The 18,530-nt window shown below is 52.4% G+C and overlaps 1 protein-coding gene across 1 annotated transcript in view; it reads right to left on the bottom strand.

Annotated features, from left to right (window-relative positions):
• Positions 1-18,530, bottom strand: part of PCNX2 (pecanex 2) — a 176,629-nt gene that overhangs the window by 84,940 nt on the left and 73,159 nt on the right. The window contains exons 20-21 of the mRNA XM_081296999.1: positions 4,250-4,391; positions 303-480 (exon numbers count right to left, since the gene is read on the bottom strand). Of these exons, the coding sequence (XP_081153125.1) occupies positions 303-480; positions 4,250-4,391 (320 nt within the window). The remainder of the gene's footprint in view (positions 1-302; positions 481-4,249; positions 4,392-18,530) is intronic.

Raw genomic sequence — 18,530 nt, 5'->3', positions numbered from 1 at the left:
ATTTAATTTAATTCAGAGCATTTGAGATCCAGGGACTCTCTGCCATGAGATTGCTAATGGACACGACGGCCATGAAAGTCCACACCACACTGATTCATTTCAACCAGTGACACTCAGCAAGCCACCTAGCACACTGACACTCCATGAGAATTTCCCCCACATGGCAGCAGAGTGTAACATAACACGTAACTCAATTCCATTTCCCTCTATAAACTGTCTACAAAGAAAATGCTTTCAGCTGTTGGCTGTTTGGTGGGAAATGCCTTTCCCAAGGTCAAGAACACCACCCTCCATTCACTTGCCTTGCTGAACACAATGGACACCATGAAGAAGTCCAGCAGGAAGCTCTCCGAAATATCTTTGTAGTCGAAGTGGAAAAAGATGACGGTAAAGCTCAGGTGCAGGAACTGGTGAACCGGGTTGCAGAAGGATGTGCGCAGAAGCTTCATGCCCGCGACGATCATCAGGAAAATGTCCCAGCTGTAGGAAAGGAGAGGGACTCAGGGTCAGCCACAGCCCAGGATGCCAGGTGCCTCCCCAGGGCTGCGCCTCCCACCAGGGATGGAAGGACTCCCTGGGCATGAGCACCTGGCCAAGGACTCACGGGGTTGAGCCAGGGTGGAAGCCACCCTGAGTGACCCCTTGCACATTGTCTCGGCCACTGTGGCCTCCCCTGCCCATCCAAGGCCGTCTCCTAAGTCCTTGCGTTCTTCTGCAAGGACGCAGAGCTCCTCTGGGGCTTCTCTGAAGGAGCGACTGCAGGGCAGAGGGGGGTCCCAGGCACAGCTGGTGCCCAGGGAGAAGTCAGCCTGGACTAGCACCTCTCAGCTGCATCTCACAATCAGAGGAAATGACTGAAACCATGGCCCAGCATGGGCAGCGTGAGGCTCTGGGTGGAGAAGAACCCAGTGTCGTGGGAAGGCCACTCCACACCTACAGGCAGCTCTAGAGTCGTCTGGTCTATTTGCCATTCTGGAGAACGTAAGCTTTCTGCTCTCCTCACACTCCCACCTTTTTTTCTTAAAATCACATTCCTACCACTTCTCCCAGGAGCAGGGCTGATCATCCAAGGGGCTCAGCAAAGCAGAGGCAGGTGGAGAACTTCCCTTCCAAGTCTTGGTTTTGAGGACTCAATTCTTGGACACCCTCTGGCCAGGTGAACCAGATTTATTAGTGGAGTTGGGCTGTGTGTGCAGTGTGCGTGACCCTCCCCCAACCCCCAGAGGGTAGAGCAAAAACAAAGAACTAGCTGGAAACTGGATGGGGGGATGGGAACATACAGCCTCCTCAAGGCAGGCTGGGCCTCTTGGCCAGCTTCCTACCAATAGTAACACGCCCCATGGGAGCTTGAGGACAGAGTGGGATAGTGGCAGAGAATGGTTACACCTGAGAGAGAAGGTTCCCACTCTGGCTAAGTACAAGGCACAGGGGCCAGGCTTCATCCCCTAAGCCCAGCTGAGTCTGGGACCCTGGACCTTAGCAGACATGAGCATCTTCGCCAGAGGAGGTCATTCGGGAAATGCTTCCCAGTGGTAAGCAAGATTGACATCAATTAATTGAATACTTCAAATTAGCTAGTAGAGGGGAATTTGAATGTTCCCAGTGCAAAAAAAAAAAAAAAAAAAAAAAAAAGGATAAATGTCAGAGGTGATAGATGTTTCAGTTACCCTGATCTGATCATTATATATGATGTGTGTTGGAATATCACATTGTACCCCATAAATAAATACAATTACTATGTGTTAACTAAAAATTATATAAGGTGGCTTATGAAAAGTTTCTTTTTTATCATCAAAAAGACCTGATGTTGGCAATTCCGTATGTCTCAATCTAATCCTTTGTCCACTTTCAGAACTCAGGCCGTGACTGAGGCTGCTTCTGCTGTACCATGGGGTGCTCGAGGTTAGATGTGCCCTTGGCCCTGAGTGACAGACTTAGTTTAGGTTTGTGAGAAAAACTAGCCCTGGTTCCAAGTGGGTTTGTGGAGAGTGGCAAGGTTTTCTGTGTCCTCACGTCCTGCAGAAGGGGTGCCCTACCACCTGCCCTCCTCTCCCAGAGGACCCCTGATGCCACGGTGACAGCATGGAAAACCTGGCATGGCTCCTGTCGCCCTGACAGCAGCACCCAGCACAGAAATACTGTGGGACAGAGGAGCCCTCCGAGGGCCCAGGGCTGAGGTACCTCAGGACTATGGGCATTTTGGGTTTCAAGGGATATCAGTGATTTTCTGGGTTATTCAGGCAAAATATAAATGAGGGACAAATCTAACACTCTGTTTTCTGTGACCATAATTTGGTGGAGAATTCATTTCACATTTACTAGTGATGACTGGTTATAATTCTGGGAGATTCAGGACTAAGGTTTGGGGCTTTCACAGTGTTGATAGCAATGGCACCATTACTGGCACCGAGGTCATTGCATGCTTAGGTGAGGTTTTACAGTCAGCATCAGGGAACACTGGCTGGCCCAGGTGTGGAGCACCAGAGACCAGGCTGGGAAGGGAAATGTCTGGTGAAATCTCATGGTTCACTCATCCTCCCATGGTCCATCCATCTTCCCCTCTAATGTGCCCTGGGGATTGGCACTGCTGTTGAAGGAGTCACTACTGACTAGGGCAGTGGTTCTCAAATAGGCAGGGGAGGCAGGACCTAAAGACTTTGAAAGAGGCCTCACACTGTCCTGGGAGTGGCTGGTCTGACAGGAAGACTGAAATCTTCTTTCTTTCATTCTGGATGTATCAGGAACAGAAGAAAATCGTCAGCTTCAGGTCCAGATGGCACCCTCTGGGACCTGAGACTATTCAGAGGAATACTGGTAAGGGACCTTCTTCTGATTTCAGTGTCTGGCAAAGTCTGACCTGGCACAGAGAGCAGCCTGACCATAGGCTGTACCCTCAGCTGTTTATGTGACCCGTGAAGTCCCAACCCTTGCACCTGCCTTCTCTATTGCTTGGCCTGCACAAGGTCCCTGTCCTGAAGTGGAACGGGAAAAGCCTCCATCCTTGACAGCACGGCCCAGTGCAGCACAGTCCCTGCTTGGCTAGCCTGGTTTTGACTGTGCCCAAGATCTGCCTTGTTCTGGGAAGTGGTCACGGGGTCATCCTGGACTGTGCCCACTGGGAGTCCTTGCCACTAGCAGATGCACGTGGTGCTCCAAAAGGGAGCTGCTTCCTGCATGGAACCCTGACTCAACTGGGTCACAGGTCTGGGGTCTATTGTCTGCTGTCTTAGCCAGTGTAAGTTTCATCCTGGGATCTGCTCTTGAGGATTTTAAGTACCAAGGGGCACAGAATTCTTGCCCTGGTCTAATAAAAACAGGTCTGGAATGGAAGGAAGACAGAGTCCAATGAAAACAGAAAGGCCGGAGGATCAACCAGTTAGTGTCTGCTTTGTGAGACCCTGAGGCCACTCCAAGTCCAGAGGGTCTCAGTATGTCTTTCAGCCAGCTCGTGTTTGGCAGATATTAATGAACATGCTCCTGTCACACACGAGATGGAGAACAGGTCTGGATCAGTGTGCCTGGGACTATGCGTCAGCGTTGACCTTGACACATACATTGGAGCAGTGTGACTGAGGGGACCTGGGGAAGGACCACTCTCACCCTTCTACTCTGATAATGTATTTGACCAGCAACTCTCACTTTGTCAGAATGACAAATCTGCAAATTATCTAGTAGATTTCCATTTGTAAATTCAGAATTAATTTTAATAGGTGAAACCAAAGACTCCACTCTACACTGTTAATGATTTGCAGAAACACAGGCATCGTGACAGTGTGAAGTCTCCTGCTCCGCAATTTTAAATTGTGATCCTTCTCTTGATAAATGCAGAGAGCAGTGACAGTGATTAATTTCCCTCCCCCAGCACCACATGAAAGAATATCTGCTAAGTGGAGTGACAGGAAGCAGTCAGGGAGCTCCAGGCAGGGTGCTAGAACCTCCAGGAATCCCGGACTCCCACTGGCTTCCTCTCTTATTAGCCTCACTGGCTAAGCTTTGCAGGATGGTTTCAAATCCACTGACACTTGCTCAAAACATCACTGCAAGCAGATCTAACTTCATTTGCACCCCAGGCACTCCACAGTGACGGTCTACACTGTGGGTTTAAGTAAAAGACCACCAGGGCTTTTTAATGCATAAAGTCACGGGTATGTACAAGTTGGTTTCTTCTGCAGCCTGCTGAGGGAAAACTCACTAGGTTCTGAAAACATGTGACACAAATCGGTATGAGAATAAACCATTTTCCACTTACTGGGTACCAAGTCTCCGGTAATTGCTTATTGAAAATGCATCGATAGTGAGGGCATTCAGAATTATTGCTGGGTACAAGATATATTTTTCAAAACACTGAAGCCAAACATAGAGTCTTTCAAACCACATTAAATGGGCGACATCTGAAAGAAATACAAAAACCACTTAGAACAGTTTCTGATCAAAGTGCTTTCGCATAAATACAGATAGCGACAAGAGACACCCCTTCCGCTCAGGCTGCTGACTGATGAGGGCATGTCCACCTCCCCTCCAGGCAGCAACTCTCAGCTTTGCTTCCGTGAAGCTCCTGGGTGACAAGGCACAGGTTGGCCCCCAGTCTGCAAGGCAAGAACCAACAGAGAGACCTGCTAGGCATCAAGTCCACGGCTGAGCAAGGCTGGGGGCACAGCCTGCACAGCTCAAAAGCTTCCCCTGGCTCCTTTCATGCCTGGGGTGACTTCTGGGGCTGGGCAGATTCTGGGATTTTTTTTTTCTCTCTCTCTCTCTCTCATTAGTCCTTAAATCCATGATCAAATCCTTGGGCAATGTACACAAATAAGAGAAAGCTAGTCCCCCAAGTCCCCGGTACTGGGACCTGCTGTATTTCCCCAAGGCTTCCTGACTTCCTTCCTAAGAGCTGGGGCTTTAAGTCAGGCTCACCCAGGTCACCAGGACCAGCAGGCCCACCCACCATCTCCACCAACCCCTAGCATGTGACCTCAGACTGTTCCTTTGTGTTCCCGAGCCTCAGCTTTCTGTGTCCCATGGGTACATTTAGAGGGCTGCTGGGGAAGGAGTCCGGCTCCCTGTTCCCTGGTGGGTGCCGGGGTGGGATCCACACGAGCAGCACCTCTTGCAGTCCTCACTTGCTGCTCTCTCTGGGGAGGAGCAGCACTGGTCCCACTGGTCAGAGCAGACTTCTAGGGTCACATTATCAGGCGTGAGGGACACTTCCTCCCAGCCTCGAGGGCCAGGGCCAGGGCCAGGGCTGCTTCCACTGTACCCAGGGGCCCATGGTGGCTGTCCCTCCCTGTCACACACTCCTCATCTGCTAGAAACCAGGAGGCTGCCCCTGTCCCCACCCACCAGCACAGAGCACAGGAGCCTTCTGGAGGCTCCACCTTTTCCTCAGCAGCTCAGAGTCTGAATCGGCCAAGGGGACGGCGACTCCATCACAGCCCTGGAGTCACGTTCTCAGTGGCTAAGGTGAACACTGTACCCAGGTAAAGCACAGTAGGGAGAGGTCCTTGGCGGTGGGGAGAAGGCACGCAGTTTGCACCCTGTGGGGTTGCACGAGAACGACTTATGAAGGAGAAATGCACTCTCCCAGAGCAGCTGTCCTCTGGGGTCCTCACCCAGATCAGAGGACAAGTCACCTAGTTCCAGGCAACAACACCAGGGCTGCATGTAAAGAACCTCAGGAAGCAGCAGACAGGGTGTCCACTCTCCTTGCCGAGGCTTGTTTTCTACATAAGAAGGTGTTGTCTTTAACTCAAAAACGATCTTCGTGGATAAAAATATGAAGAGAAATTTGGTTTCAGAAATCCCACTTGACAGAACTGGCTGGGACAGGACAGGAACGGGGAGACAGGGCAGAGAGGGCGGCATGGGAAGTAGAGGAAGAGAACAAACACCAATGCCCAGGCAGAGAAGGAGCGGCAACACCTGAGGGGTGGCAGAGAGGAGAAAGCCCGGTGACCCATGAAGAGGGCGCAGGGGGAGGAGAGTTAAGCTCGGGGTAAGGATGCTGGGTCAGAATTCAGCTCTGGGCTTTCTTAATGGATGATATTTCCTGGGGGCAGATTTGGAGATGCATTATTTCACAATGAATGAATTTTGATAGATGATGAAGTTAAGGTCACACATTTTACATACGGATTAAAGTCTTTTAGTCTTTTGTGAAAGTATATGGAAAGTAAGAAAAGCAAACATTTAAGACCTTTCCCCCTTTACCCCAGCACACAACTGTGACCCCTTCTTCCTAGAGAAAATGGCCTCTATGAGCTGCGGACTGGCCTCCCCACCACCCCTGGAGCAAATGCACCTGCAGACACACCCACCTGCTCCTCCCAAGGCTGAGCCTCAGTGCCGTGCTGGATCCCAAGCTCCTGGTGTGTGCTGGACAGTCAGTCCCATGCCCCAGTGGCCCCTCCAGTGCTCCCCACGGGAAGCACTCTACACATCCTCTAAGAGCTCACTTCCCTCTCTGTATAGGCAAGCTCCCTGAAAAGCTCATCACTATCTGACCCTCCCATGCCCACATCTCCTGCTTCCTACAGAAACTTCTGCCCTGTACCTTTGCAGCCACACCTGCTCAGAACCGCACATGCCAAGGTGCCCAGGCCTCCTGGCCACCCTGGACACTGGCCACCAGACGCCTGCCTGGCCGCCTACCATGAGGCCATGCCCATCTCTCCAGTCATTTCCAAGCACTCCTCTACTGTTCACGCGTGGCCAGCTGCTGGCCGTAGCAGCTCCTTGAGAAGCATACGGGCAGCCTGCTCCTCCACAGAGCTCTGTCGGGAACACCCTCTCACATGTTTCCAGGGCTCTCCCTCTGTGCAGGTCCCTGCTCGAGGGCACGTTCTCGGTGGTATTCTGACCACCCTATGAAACCGCCTCCTCTCGTCACCATTTCTTCACTCTGACTTACTTTGCTTCATACGCCATATCCCTGCCTGACACTTGTTGACTGATGGAGTTTGCTTGCCCTCCACTGAAGTCTCAGCTCCATGAGGGAGGGGCTCCATCCCTGGCTCTAGGCCAGGAGACACCCCAAAGCACCTCCTTCCCTGAGCCACGGCTTCTCCATAACCTTGGCTCAGCTCTGTGCCATGGTTAGCTGTGCTCACTGTCCTGCGGGGTCCTTTGCTTCACCGTGTGCCCCTGACATCCGTCCTCGGAGTTGTAATTCATTCTTTCTCCAGGTGTAGGAATCCATGGAGGTGAATTTGCAGGTTGGCTTTTCTAGCTTCTGCCGACAGGCACTTGGTTAGGATCTATCGTCCACTATGAGGAGCGTGGCTGGGAGCATCCTCCTGTGTCATGGTGAACCTGCCTGCTAACTTCTGCGCAGCACACCTTGGGTGGGGAACTACGAGGTCACTGGGTGCAGGCGTCCATAGCTAATGCCAATGTCCCAGGGTCATAGTGCCAGTCTGCACTCCCACAGGCAGTCATTTGGCTTGTCCCACGTCCCTGCCAAACACTCTGTGGTGCTGCTTGTGAATGTGATGTAGTCTCACTTCACATGTCCCCAACCACTGGGTGGGGAACTTCAGGTCTTCAGTGAGCTCTTGACCACTGTGACACACACATCTGAGTGCTAGTTCTCCATGGCTGGCTGGCTGGCTCTTTCTCCCAACAGCTGACGAGCCTCTTCCTGAGTCTTAGGACTTGACACATCTGTGTACATCTGTGTACAGGTCCTTGGTCAGCGCACACAGGGAGCACCCATTCATGACCTGTTTCACGATAACAGCCCCTCGTAGAAAGGAGCCCATGACACAAACACATCCACCCTCTCTTCTCTCTCCCATAGCCTGCTATCGTTTGTAGGAAAACTCATGACCTGCTCCTTGCTGTCCTCTAAGGCTTTTGGTCTACCTTCCAGGTTTAGATCTGTGGACTCCCTAGAACCGACTCCCATGTAGTGTGAAATGAGTGCCAAGATCTGTTCTTCCTGTGACAGTCCTGTGGGCGGTTGCCACTCACTTCCACAGGCACAGCCCGAGTATGATGCCTCAATGCCTCCATGTGGCCAGGTGCTCCAGAAGGCCCCTCAGACTCTCCTGCTAGAGAAGCTCCTAGACTGTGCTGTCTGAAGATCTTAGGACTGGCCCTTCATCCCAGGATGGCATCTCCAGGGGTGCAGGCCAGGGCATCCAGACCGTCTCCTCCAGAGGGAGCAGGACTCAGTGCTGACCTATTAGAACTGTCAGTCACTGGGATAGTGAGAGGGGAAACTTTCAACCAGCTATTTTAACGACTGTGTTTAAATCCTTTGTAATCAATGCACCCTCCATCTGCCTGCTCCCAGGTGGACCCCGCCACTTCCTCACCTGAGGTACTCTGCCACACTGCTGTGGACCCAGCCCCACCAGGCACCTGCAGACACCTGGCGCTTCTGTGTACAGTGCTCCTAGCACCAGGGGAAGCTTGCAGCTCCCTGTGCCGTCACTGTGACGGCAAGGTCCACAGTTCACAGCAGTGAGAACACTCATCCCCAGCAGACTGTGCCTTACGTGGCCTGGTACCTCAGTACCTAGTAGGTACCTGCGCTGGGCTGGGGTTCACTGAATGTTACCTGTTGTCTTAATGTTTGGGGGAAACTCTGGATACTTAACAGATTTACTTAAATATGGATACTTAAAGATGGACAAAAAAAAAAAAAGAAAAAGAAAACCAAGAGACAGAAAGCAGTCCTTGGAATTGCTTTTGGATTACAGACAAGCAGTTCTCTAACTACATCATATCAAGCATTTCCTATTTTAACCTTTCTAAAGGTTCCCTCAACTACAGCTAGGTTTCTTTCTATACAAAATTGCTTTTTTTTTCTGATTTCCAATCTGTAACAGATGGACAGTGTCAGACTGAGGCCAGCCCCTCAGAGCCAATCCAGTCTGCTTGTAAAATCCATTTACAGAAGCCCATAAGCTTATGCCACCAATTCAGACAACCTGGGTGAGATTCCTGCAAAAAAAAAAGTAAAAAAAGTAAAGAAGATAAATATAACTGACCCTTATCCACAGTGCTATTAGGAAAACGTCTGTGTTAAAGACAACGTTTAAGAGGCTTATTGCTGAAGAGCAATGGGGCTGTCTGTCTAGGGGTGTCTGAGCTCTTCCAGAACTTTTCACGTTTACTTTCAGAAAATGACATTTTCCAGTGGGTGGGGATGGTCCCATGCAGCCTATGAGGACTTACTGCAGAGCATGGCAACAAAATCAGGTTTTCATAAGAATCCACCCATCCCAGAGACAGCAATGGAGTCTGATCAAGTGGAAGCTCGGGATTCAGCACCCAGGCCTGGCGGGGTGTCTGAGACTGAGGTTCCTACTCAGCGAGCCCTTGGCCTGAGCTACCTGGGCATGCGAGGAAGGGGAGGGCCCCTCGGCCCTACCTTGTGGTGTGAGAGTGAGGCCTGCAGGCTGCAGGGAGACCCAGCACTGCAGGTCGGGTCCCGGGGCATCCACCACGGCCAGACGCGCACCAGCAGACAGGCGGCAGGACTACGGAGGCCGGTCGTTAGAAGGCAACCAAGCCTCCAACTGAAAGCAGAGCAAGACACAGCTCTGCAGGAGGCTTCTGAGGAGGAGTCATGGAACCAGAACCCCCAGATCATTGACCCGTGAGTCACAAAACCTTCACTAGTTCCCAGGGCCTTAGAGTCTCTGATGCATGCAGACTGGGGACGAAGCGGCCACGCTGCCTGACCCAGCACAGCCACCACTGGAGCACCTAAGGGAACAGAGCATGACTACCACGGACCCCTGCACCTGGAGCACAAGCCACCATACCCCCGTGGGGAAGTCAAGCTGGCCAGGAGCCCAGGGAGGGCAGCAGACACTCACAGGGCACCCAGCACAGGTGTGCACGCCAGGCGTGAGGGGAGCAGGCCACAAGAGGCAGGTCCCAGCACCTAGCCAGAGCAGGGCAGAGAAGTGTGGCAGGGACACTTTGCACCTGCACTCCTGGACTCTCTGTCCTTCCTATCCCAGAATCCATCCACCGACACCACTGGAGTGTCCTAATGAAATGCTTCAGTCTCTAGATGGAGATAGCGTTGATCACACAAGTGGAACTCGCTACAAGGTGTCCAGCTGGAGGCAGTGGGACAGGGTGGGTGACGGGGTGGGGTGGACACAACACTGGGCCAATGTGCATGTGCAGAATGCCCAGTGCCAGGGGGAACGCGTTCTTGCCTGTGGGGTGCCCACGGAAAGCCAGCACACGGGAAAGCTCGCAAGCACAGCACACGGTGCATGTTTGCAAGTCCCCACAGGGTCTCCCTAGGCATAAGTCAGAAAGCAAATCTGCAGCGGTATTTTATAACTGCCTTTCCATTAATATCCTGAATATGCAAAGAGACCATAAAAAGACATTATTTGGCATTATTATTTCTCTCTTCCCTGGAAGATGAGGCCCCCGAGGAAAAGAATGCTAACTAATTATGCCATTTACATGCTTATATATGACTCGTTACAGTTGAAAGCTTTATGCTTTCTTAAAGGGTTTCAGGTTGTGTTTTTAGATGCTCTTGCTACTAAAATAGGTCCTCCTCAATAATTAAAAACAATCCAGATCCTCAGGATGGTTTAGCTTTACAAAGACGACCTTCTCTAGTTCAATTCCTGAGTTGGGACTTGAACTGCAAGGACTCTGGGTCCCCTGTTTTACTGGGAACGGGGGGGGGGCAGACCACAGCCCGGGGTAGCTGGGCACCGTGGCAGGGAATGGACGTTGCCTTGTCCGTGAGCAGTCCTCCCTCCTGCCTCTCCTGCTGGGCCGCGGCTCAGCCTGGGAAGTCCCGAGTACCCTGGGCATGTGCCTCGTGGCTTCTTCTCTAGAAATAGGCTTCACTTGCAGACGCAGTAGCGTGAATCGAGGATGATCACTGACAGCTGCAAAGGACATTGCGCCACCCTACTGCTCGGAGCCCTCGAACTCTGCTTAGCAGACCTGAGGGCCATGACCTTGGCCTTTCTTTTCCCAGACAGGCCGAATCCAGAAGACCTGTGGCTTCTCCCCACACCTGGAGTCCTCTTCCTCCCACACCTGGAGCCCCCTTCTTCCCACACCTAGAGCCCCCTTCGTCCCCACGCCTGGAGCCCCCATCCCCCCGCGCCTGGAGCCCCCTTCTTCCTTTCTGAGGGCTGGTCTTCACCACACTTTTCCTTGAGGCATCAATTTAAATGTCATTTTTTGAAGGCTCCTTCCCTTCCTCTCAAATCTAAATAGGGGCTTCCTGGTCCTCCCTCCCTGTCCCTGCGCCTTCCTTCTCTGTGCCTGAGACACGGCACATGTGCAGCCATCTGTGTGATGACAGCCAGCGCTGGGACTCTAGCTCCATCATGTTTCCTGTCTACGGCCGCTCGCTGGGTGGAGGATGGGTCAAGGACGTAACTGGGGAGACCTTGTGGAACAGTCCAGGGAGGAGCAGGTGCTTCTGGCAGTGAGTCTGGCTCGGGATCAATGGCCTCCTGGCCAGAGCACCTCACTCCTGCAGTGACCACACTGCCCGCCCCCCAGAACTACATAGTCCCTGGCATTCGATGGGCATTCCATGAACATTTCTAAGTGAATTAATAAATAAGACCAGTTCAACACCATGGAAAACTTCTAGAACAAACAGAGCAGTAAAGAGTGACATGAGGGAATCAGAACATAAAAGTCCTCGTTTCTCCAGAGCCCATTTGGAGGTTGTACCTGCGACCCTAGGGCTTCATCCTAGATCCAGGAAGGCTGTTCTTGACTGCTCAGCTTGGAGAGGGACGCCCAGGGAGCAGCGAGGGGGAGGGATACCTGCCTCTCCAGCCAGATCCATAGAATCAACCTGGCCATCAGTGGTTGTCCTCGTGTCTGAAGTGTCCACTCCACATGGGCTGGGACCTCCAGAACTGGGGGCTGAAATGAGCCTCTTCTTGTTGAAGACTTTGGGCTCAGGTTTGCGATACTATGGTGGCAGCTGAGGCACCTGGCACTGGGTTCCCAGGCCATGTCCTTGCTGCTTCTTCAGGCCTCCCTTGGCCTCGCCCCTGTGAGCGGAGGCGACTGGGCTCCTCTTCTCCTGTTTCCTACTGTGGTGTGAATCTGCTCCACTGCCAATCCCCAGCGGCCATCCCAGCCCGTAGAGCCTGACACAGAAGCCAGATTTCCCAGCAGGCTAGGGAGGCCAGCCAGCGCCCGAGAAGGTCCAGAAAAATCACAGGACAGAGAGTAACTAACCAGCAGGCTTCTGATCAGCCCTGAGTCCCCGTGCTGGCGTTCAGACACACTTTCCAGGTAGCAACTCAGCGCATGAAGACTGTGTGTGCCTTGCTGTGCTAGTTCAACCTGGGCATCAAGCTACTCCAGCCATTCTGAGTTAAAGAGGCTAAGGACAGCCGCCCAGGTCCTATCTGCTGAGGCCAGCAGCCTTCCTCTCTGGAGGAAAGGGGCAAGGAATAGTCCTTCCACTGCTCCCCACAGCACCCCCATCGCACAGACAAGATGAGCCCCGAGATCCAGCACAGCACGGAGTCCTGAACTCACTGCCCCCCCTCTCCTGCTCCTTCAGTCATTGCTACCCATGTTCCACAGATCTCACACCTACATCAGTTTCAGTCACCAAGGAAGGTCTGTAATGCAGGTCATCCAGAAAGGACCACCCCTGTTGACAGAATTCTCAAAACCACAGGACACGAACATCCAGATGATAAAGGGTGACCAAGTGCCCAGCCCCATGGTGAAATGTGAAATGCATAGCAAGGCAAGTGGCAAAGGATGTCCCCTTTCATTGGGGACGAGGGGGCACACTCATGGGGCTCTCTGCTGTCTAGGACTATGCCAAAAGCTGCTCACGTCTCGTGTGTATTACCCCAACCCACGGTTCTCACATCTGGGACTCCAGTTGTAGACGGCGGGGGTGAGCCACAATGGTTAAGCACAGTCAGCCCAGGACACGGCCAGGATTTGTGTCCACTGCCCTGTCCCAGAGACTGCTCTCTGGGTCTGGACGCTACATTCCCCAAAAACATCCTTCAGGAAAAACCTGGTCACGCCTAAAGGGCCAGGGGTCAGAGAACATCAGACGTCCCAACGGCAGCAGACGCCTCAGAATCCCAGTCCAGAGCCTGGCCGGGCTCGCTGCAGACCGGCCCTCAAGTGCAGAGCAGATGAGACCCCACCGGGTTTCCTGCTCCTGGGCCCTTCTCTGGAGTGACTGGGGGGAGCTTTGCCTCCAAAGCGGGTGAGCAAAGAAGCGATGACTCAGAGGGAGTCTGCAAGGTGGACGGGTGAAGACTGGAGCCAGGCCACCAAGCTGCTGGAGAAGCTGACACACACAAACACAGGACGGGGAGAGAAGGCGTGGAGCCATAGTGCATCCCGGACTCGCAAGAAGGCCAGGGGTCCGCAGTGTGCTCTGGACTTGAGCAGACAGCACTTAGACCTTGAAGCATGTGTTCCACAAGCAAGTGAAGGCTGTACTGGAGGAGGATGGGAATGCACCGTGGAAGGAGGGCGAGGGCTGTGCTGTCTATCCCAAGGGGAAGCCTGGAGACCAGTGAGTCCAGACCAGAAGGAGCAGAGCAGCTCAGGGCCACTATTGGGAAGAAGCATGGGGGATGCCAGGAGGGACACCTGGAGGACAGGGAGCGATTCTTGCTGAAGACGAAGAAGCACAGATGGAGGAGTCGGTGACAGGGATCTGCTGCTTTTTATTATAACTTGTTCCATTTTCCTTCTTTTCTTGTTTTTAATTTTTTTTTAAATTTAGAATCAGGGTCACTCTAAGTTCTTAAGGCCTCACTAAATTGAGGAGGTTGGTCTTTAACTTGCTTCAGCCTGCCTCAGCCTCCGGAGCTGCTGTGATTACAGGTGTGGGCCACAGGCTGGCCCTTTCCAGTTGATTTCTAATGCTATATATCACTTTGATGAAATAGCTAAGGTATTTTTTAAATGAAAATTTTAAAAGAAAATTAGAGAAAGCATTTTTAGAACCATGTTTATCACATGTAGAAACCAGTCTCTCTGCAAATTGATTGACAAGACTTGCTAAACTGTAAATAAATTTACTGGTGAATTACAAATCTGTGCCAGGCATGGTGGCCCCCATCTGTAATCCCCACGGCTTCAGAAACTGGGGCAGGAGGATCTGGAGTTCAAAGCCAGTCTCAGCAACAGTGAGGTGCTAAGAACTGGGTGAGACCCAGTCTCTAAATAAAATACAAAATAGGGCTGAGGATGTGGCTCAGTGGTCAAGTGCCCCCTGAGTTCAATCCCTGGTACCCCCACCCCCACCCCAAATAACAAATTTGGGACTCATTAGTGTATTAGTGGATTTTTTAAATTTATAATTTAAATAAAAATTTTAATTTAGTGTTTTATAATCTATTCAATCCTTTATTCATGTATTCTAATGTATCCCCAAATTGTAACAAACTTCAGCAACTAGTGAGCTCTTGGGTACAAGTCACAGACAGGTGCACCTGAGTCCTTGGACCTACCTCAGAGAACTTATAAAGTCAATGTCACTCATCTGTTCACTCCACCAACGTCTGCTGAATACCTACTTGGTGCCAGGCACTAACCCAACGTTCAGCTACACAATTCCACAGACTTCCAGTTTGCGTTTCCACCGGACTGAAGAGGCTGCCCCAGCCACCAGCACCTCCCCAACCCTGAGGCTCCTGTGACTCTACCTCACTCTGTACGTCCCCGAGCCTAGAAGCCTAGCCCCCCACAGTGCAGGCTCCTGGGCGTTCACTGTATAGTAAGCTCCTGGGCATCAGAGATAGAGGTGGTCATGCTGTGTCACTGTTCCCAGGGCGTAGCATCAGGTGGGGACCTGATGACTATTTCCTGAATGAACAGACAGTGCGGTCATGGGCATTTCCGGCTGGCACGGGCCCTACAATAACACAATCTTCCTGGGCTCTCTCGGCTCCACCAGAACCCAGGCATCTGGCAGGAGCATGACCATCAGCTCAGATCACTTCACTTTTCCTTGAAGCCTTAGAAGCCGATTATCACAACACTAACAGAGGCTTTGTGGAGGACACATGAACATGTGCCTAACGCCATTGCTCCTTTCTTGAAGGAATGCACTTCCTCTGGAAAGTTCTGGGGTAGAACGAAGGTTCTCACAGGCAGAATCTTAGAGAAGGCTCAGTCCACGATGTCATGGCCTGAATCCTCCTCCAAGTTCGTGAAAATCAATTTACTTTATTTTTTAAACAGAGTGCTCCTCTAGCCCTTGGCCTCTCAAATCCCACGTTGGGCTCCAGCCGCCATCTAGCCGGTCCCCTGGGGATGGTGGAAACACAGCAGCTTTGGCTCTGTGGGGGTGACCACACAGGCTCATCACTGCTCTTGCCCGCAGCTCCTCCTGCTGCCGACCTGTACCACACATGACGGGTTCCGCTCCTGGCCAGACAGAGGTGGAGAACGAGTCGGGATCAGGATGGGGAGAGGCCTCACAGGTCAAGGGCTGAGCAGATGAAACCATGTCCTGATTACAGCCATCAGCTCCGGCTGATACACTCAGCTCAGTTTCATAAAGTCGATCTGACATCTCCACATTCCACCAAGGAGAAGACATACCTGGGGCATGCAGAGGGGGACATGAACTGAAAGGGGACAGGCACCAGGCGTAGACTTGTCCCAGTGAATGTGGAGTGATGTGTTTGGATTAAATGCGGTTTGGCAGGAAGACCACAGGCCTTGCCTGCACAGGGATGGAGGGGCTCTGGAGGGCTGGCCCGGGCACACAGCAGCCCTGGAGCTCACCAGGCCCTTAGACACGGCAGCTGCAGGTGCTGGACTGGACAGAGGAAGGCTCTAGGAGCGGTGGGAAGCTGGACAGGGGTGAGTACTAGGGAAGCTCTTCTGCAGGGACTGGCTTTGGGCAGAGACCCACAGGACCAGCAGCCTGGCTTTAGTGTTGGCAGCAGGAGGCCAGCATCCCACTCCAGGAGCATCGAGGAGAGGGAGAGGGAGAAGGAGAGTGCTGTGTGTCTGGGAAACGCCACGCAGAAGGGAGCCGGCTTCACCCAGAGAGGGCACCTGGAGGGTCAGTACGCCCTGTCAGGCTTCACAGGACCTGCTATGGCAGAGTCGCATGACTCTCCTGGGCCACCACAGTGGCATTACAGCCTGGGAGTCACATTCGGGGTGTGCCCATTACAAAGAGCAGAAGGAGCACCAGACGACAACACCCTGCGTGCTAGTCACTCACTGGCCACAAAACTGGCAGGATCCAAGCTCTATCCCTGGACTTCCCTGGGCTTCCATTCTGCTTATTGAAAACAGTGGGCAGCACATGCCCCTGCCTTACGTGCCAATGGCAATCGACTAGCAATATCTGCTGCTGGCCCAATTCCAGGGTGCTGCTCTCAGGCAGTGGCGCCTGCCAGTCCTGGTGCCCAGAGACAGACCACATGCTCACCAGCCCTGCCCTGCTCTTTCCTCTTTCCCAGTGACAGTATTCTGTGCTCCTATGAAAAAAGAGGTTCTGGGCACAGCTTTCACAGGAAAAGTCACATGACCAGCCTGAGTTTTCTGGACACTCCTGTGGCCAGTGGGAGAAAGGAAGAGAAGCGAGGAAGAGGGCCGGAGGCTCAGGACAAGGAGAGTGGCAGGTGGTAGCAGCCTACAGCTCCTAACACAGCCATAGCTCATGACTTGTGCATTTGGATTTTCCTTCCAACACACACACTTTTGAAGTCGAAACTGCTTTTCATTACGTGCCTCATTTGTCAAGCCTGGGACCCTTGGCAAGACTCGAGGCAGCCTGTAAATGTCTAACAGACAGGAAGACAGGTCCCACAGCCTCTATTTGAGCCATGTAAGCAAGCACCTCCATTTCCCACCTGCCTCCATGGGGCCCATGGAGGCCCAGGGCCACCCACACACCCACCTGCCCTTGGAAAGTGGCAGTCAGACCCAGAAACACACTCACTCCACTTGTTCTTGAATCTTGCACTAAAAAGTCCAACAGGCTTAAAATAGGTAAAGGAGTCCAATTTAAACTGAGCTCTTGCAGGCCCAATGGTACACACCTGTGATCCAGCTGCCTGGGAGACTGAGGCAGGAGGATCACAATTCAAAGCCAGCCTCAGCAACTTAGTGAGGCCCTAAACAACTTATTGAGACCTTGTCTCAAAATAAAAAATAAACAGGGTTGGGATGTGGCTCAGTGGAAAAGTGCCCTGGGTTCAGTCTTCAGTCCGTACATACATGAATGAATAAATACTTTGAGCTTTTTAATATTTAGGGAAGAAAAAACAGGAAATAAAGAAAAGAAAGGGAGGGACGGGGCAGGGAGAGAGAGAAAGAAAGAGAGTCCCTGAGTGGTTAACAGCCCCCTCCTATTTCCATGTCAAATTCCACACTCTGAGCTGCCACAAGAAAGGAAGCCCAAGACAAACCTGCCTGGTTTTCCTCCTTCAGTCAGACAGGCTCTCCTTCTTCCTGCAAAGGCCTTTAAATATGCAGAGTCAATAAGACAGAGGTGAAAGTATAGGCCGGCCCTGAGTCAGGGACAAGGTATACACACGGGAGCAGGTGCAGGTGAAGGTGTGGACAAGAGTTAGGCCACCGAAGGGGCCCAGGAGTAGGTAAAGGGACAGGCAGAGGCAGAGGGGGCCACTCTGGAAGCCATTTCCAGTAGTGCTTGAACTTGCACAGAACACAGAACAGTATGTTTCACAGCTGAGCCTCCATCTTGTCTCTGAGGGAACAGCAATTCGAGCCCTGGTCCTGCAGCCCCCCGTGCTGGCCCATGAGGCCATATCACTTCACTTCTGCCTCATCATTGTTTTTTATTATCTCCCCTGCTTCCCTTCTGTGTCCCTAGTTCCCTGAGGCTGCTGATGCTACTCCTGCCTGGCACTTTCCTGTGAATCAGTGACCTGGCCAGCCTCACATACCTGCGCCTGGGAGTAGGGACCAGTGGATAATTCCCATCACAACCAGGAAGCTGCTGGTGCTAAAGGTTCTGTGCAGTCTGGGCAGCGCTGGACAGAGTAGAATGATCTGTGGTCTGTGGCTTTGATGCATCAGAAGATGGGAAGGAATGCATCAGTCTTTCTGCGTCTATTCAAGCACAGAGCAGGACACCTTGTGGGGACACCTCTGAGAGACTTCCTACAGGAAGTGCTCCTCACCTCAGCTCTGATGAGTCAGACGGTGGGTCTGGCGGTGTGGTTACAAGGCTGGTGCCCCCACGGGAATTGCTAAGTCAATCAGCTGTAGACACAGTCAAGGGGACCAGGCATGTGACCAGAAACTCCAGGTCCAGGGCCTGATGGCCAGTGGCTGGTCTGTGCTGTGGCCCGTCTAGCCATTGTCCAGGGTGTACTGGAAGCACACTCTCCAGTCTGAAGGACAGCTCAATTCTCCCCAAGACCACTGACCAATGAGCCTTCCAACAAAGCCACTTCCAGTTCACCCTGCCTCAACTGTCTCCATCTGGTGGCCAGGACAAGGGGACTACCTGCACTATAAGGCCCACGCTCCCCATTCATGTCTTGGTTGCAGGGAAACACGCCCTGTGCACCACCAGCCACATTGCCACGTGT

This window comes from Spermophilus citellus (genome assembly GCF_964194105.1).
Source record: "Spermophilus citellus genome assembly, chromosome: 6".
NCBI lineage: Eukaryota > Metazoa > Chordata > Mammalia > Rodentia > Sciuridae > Spermophilus > Spermophilus citellus.
The sequence above is the reverse complement of the archived record's forward strand: the minus strand, read 5'-3'. Positions and strand labels throughout refer to the sequence as shown.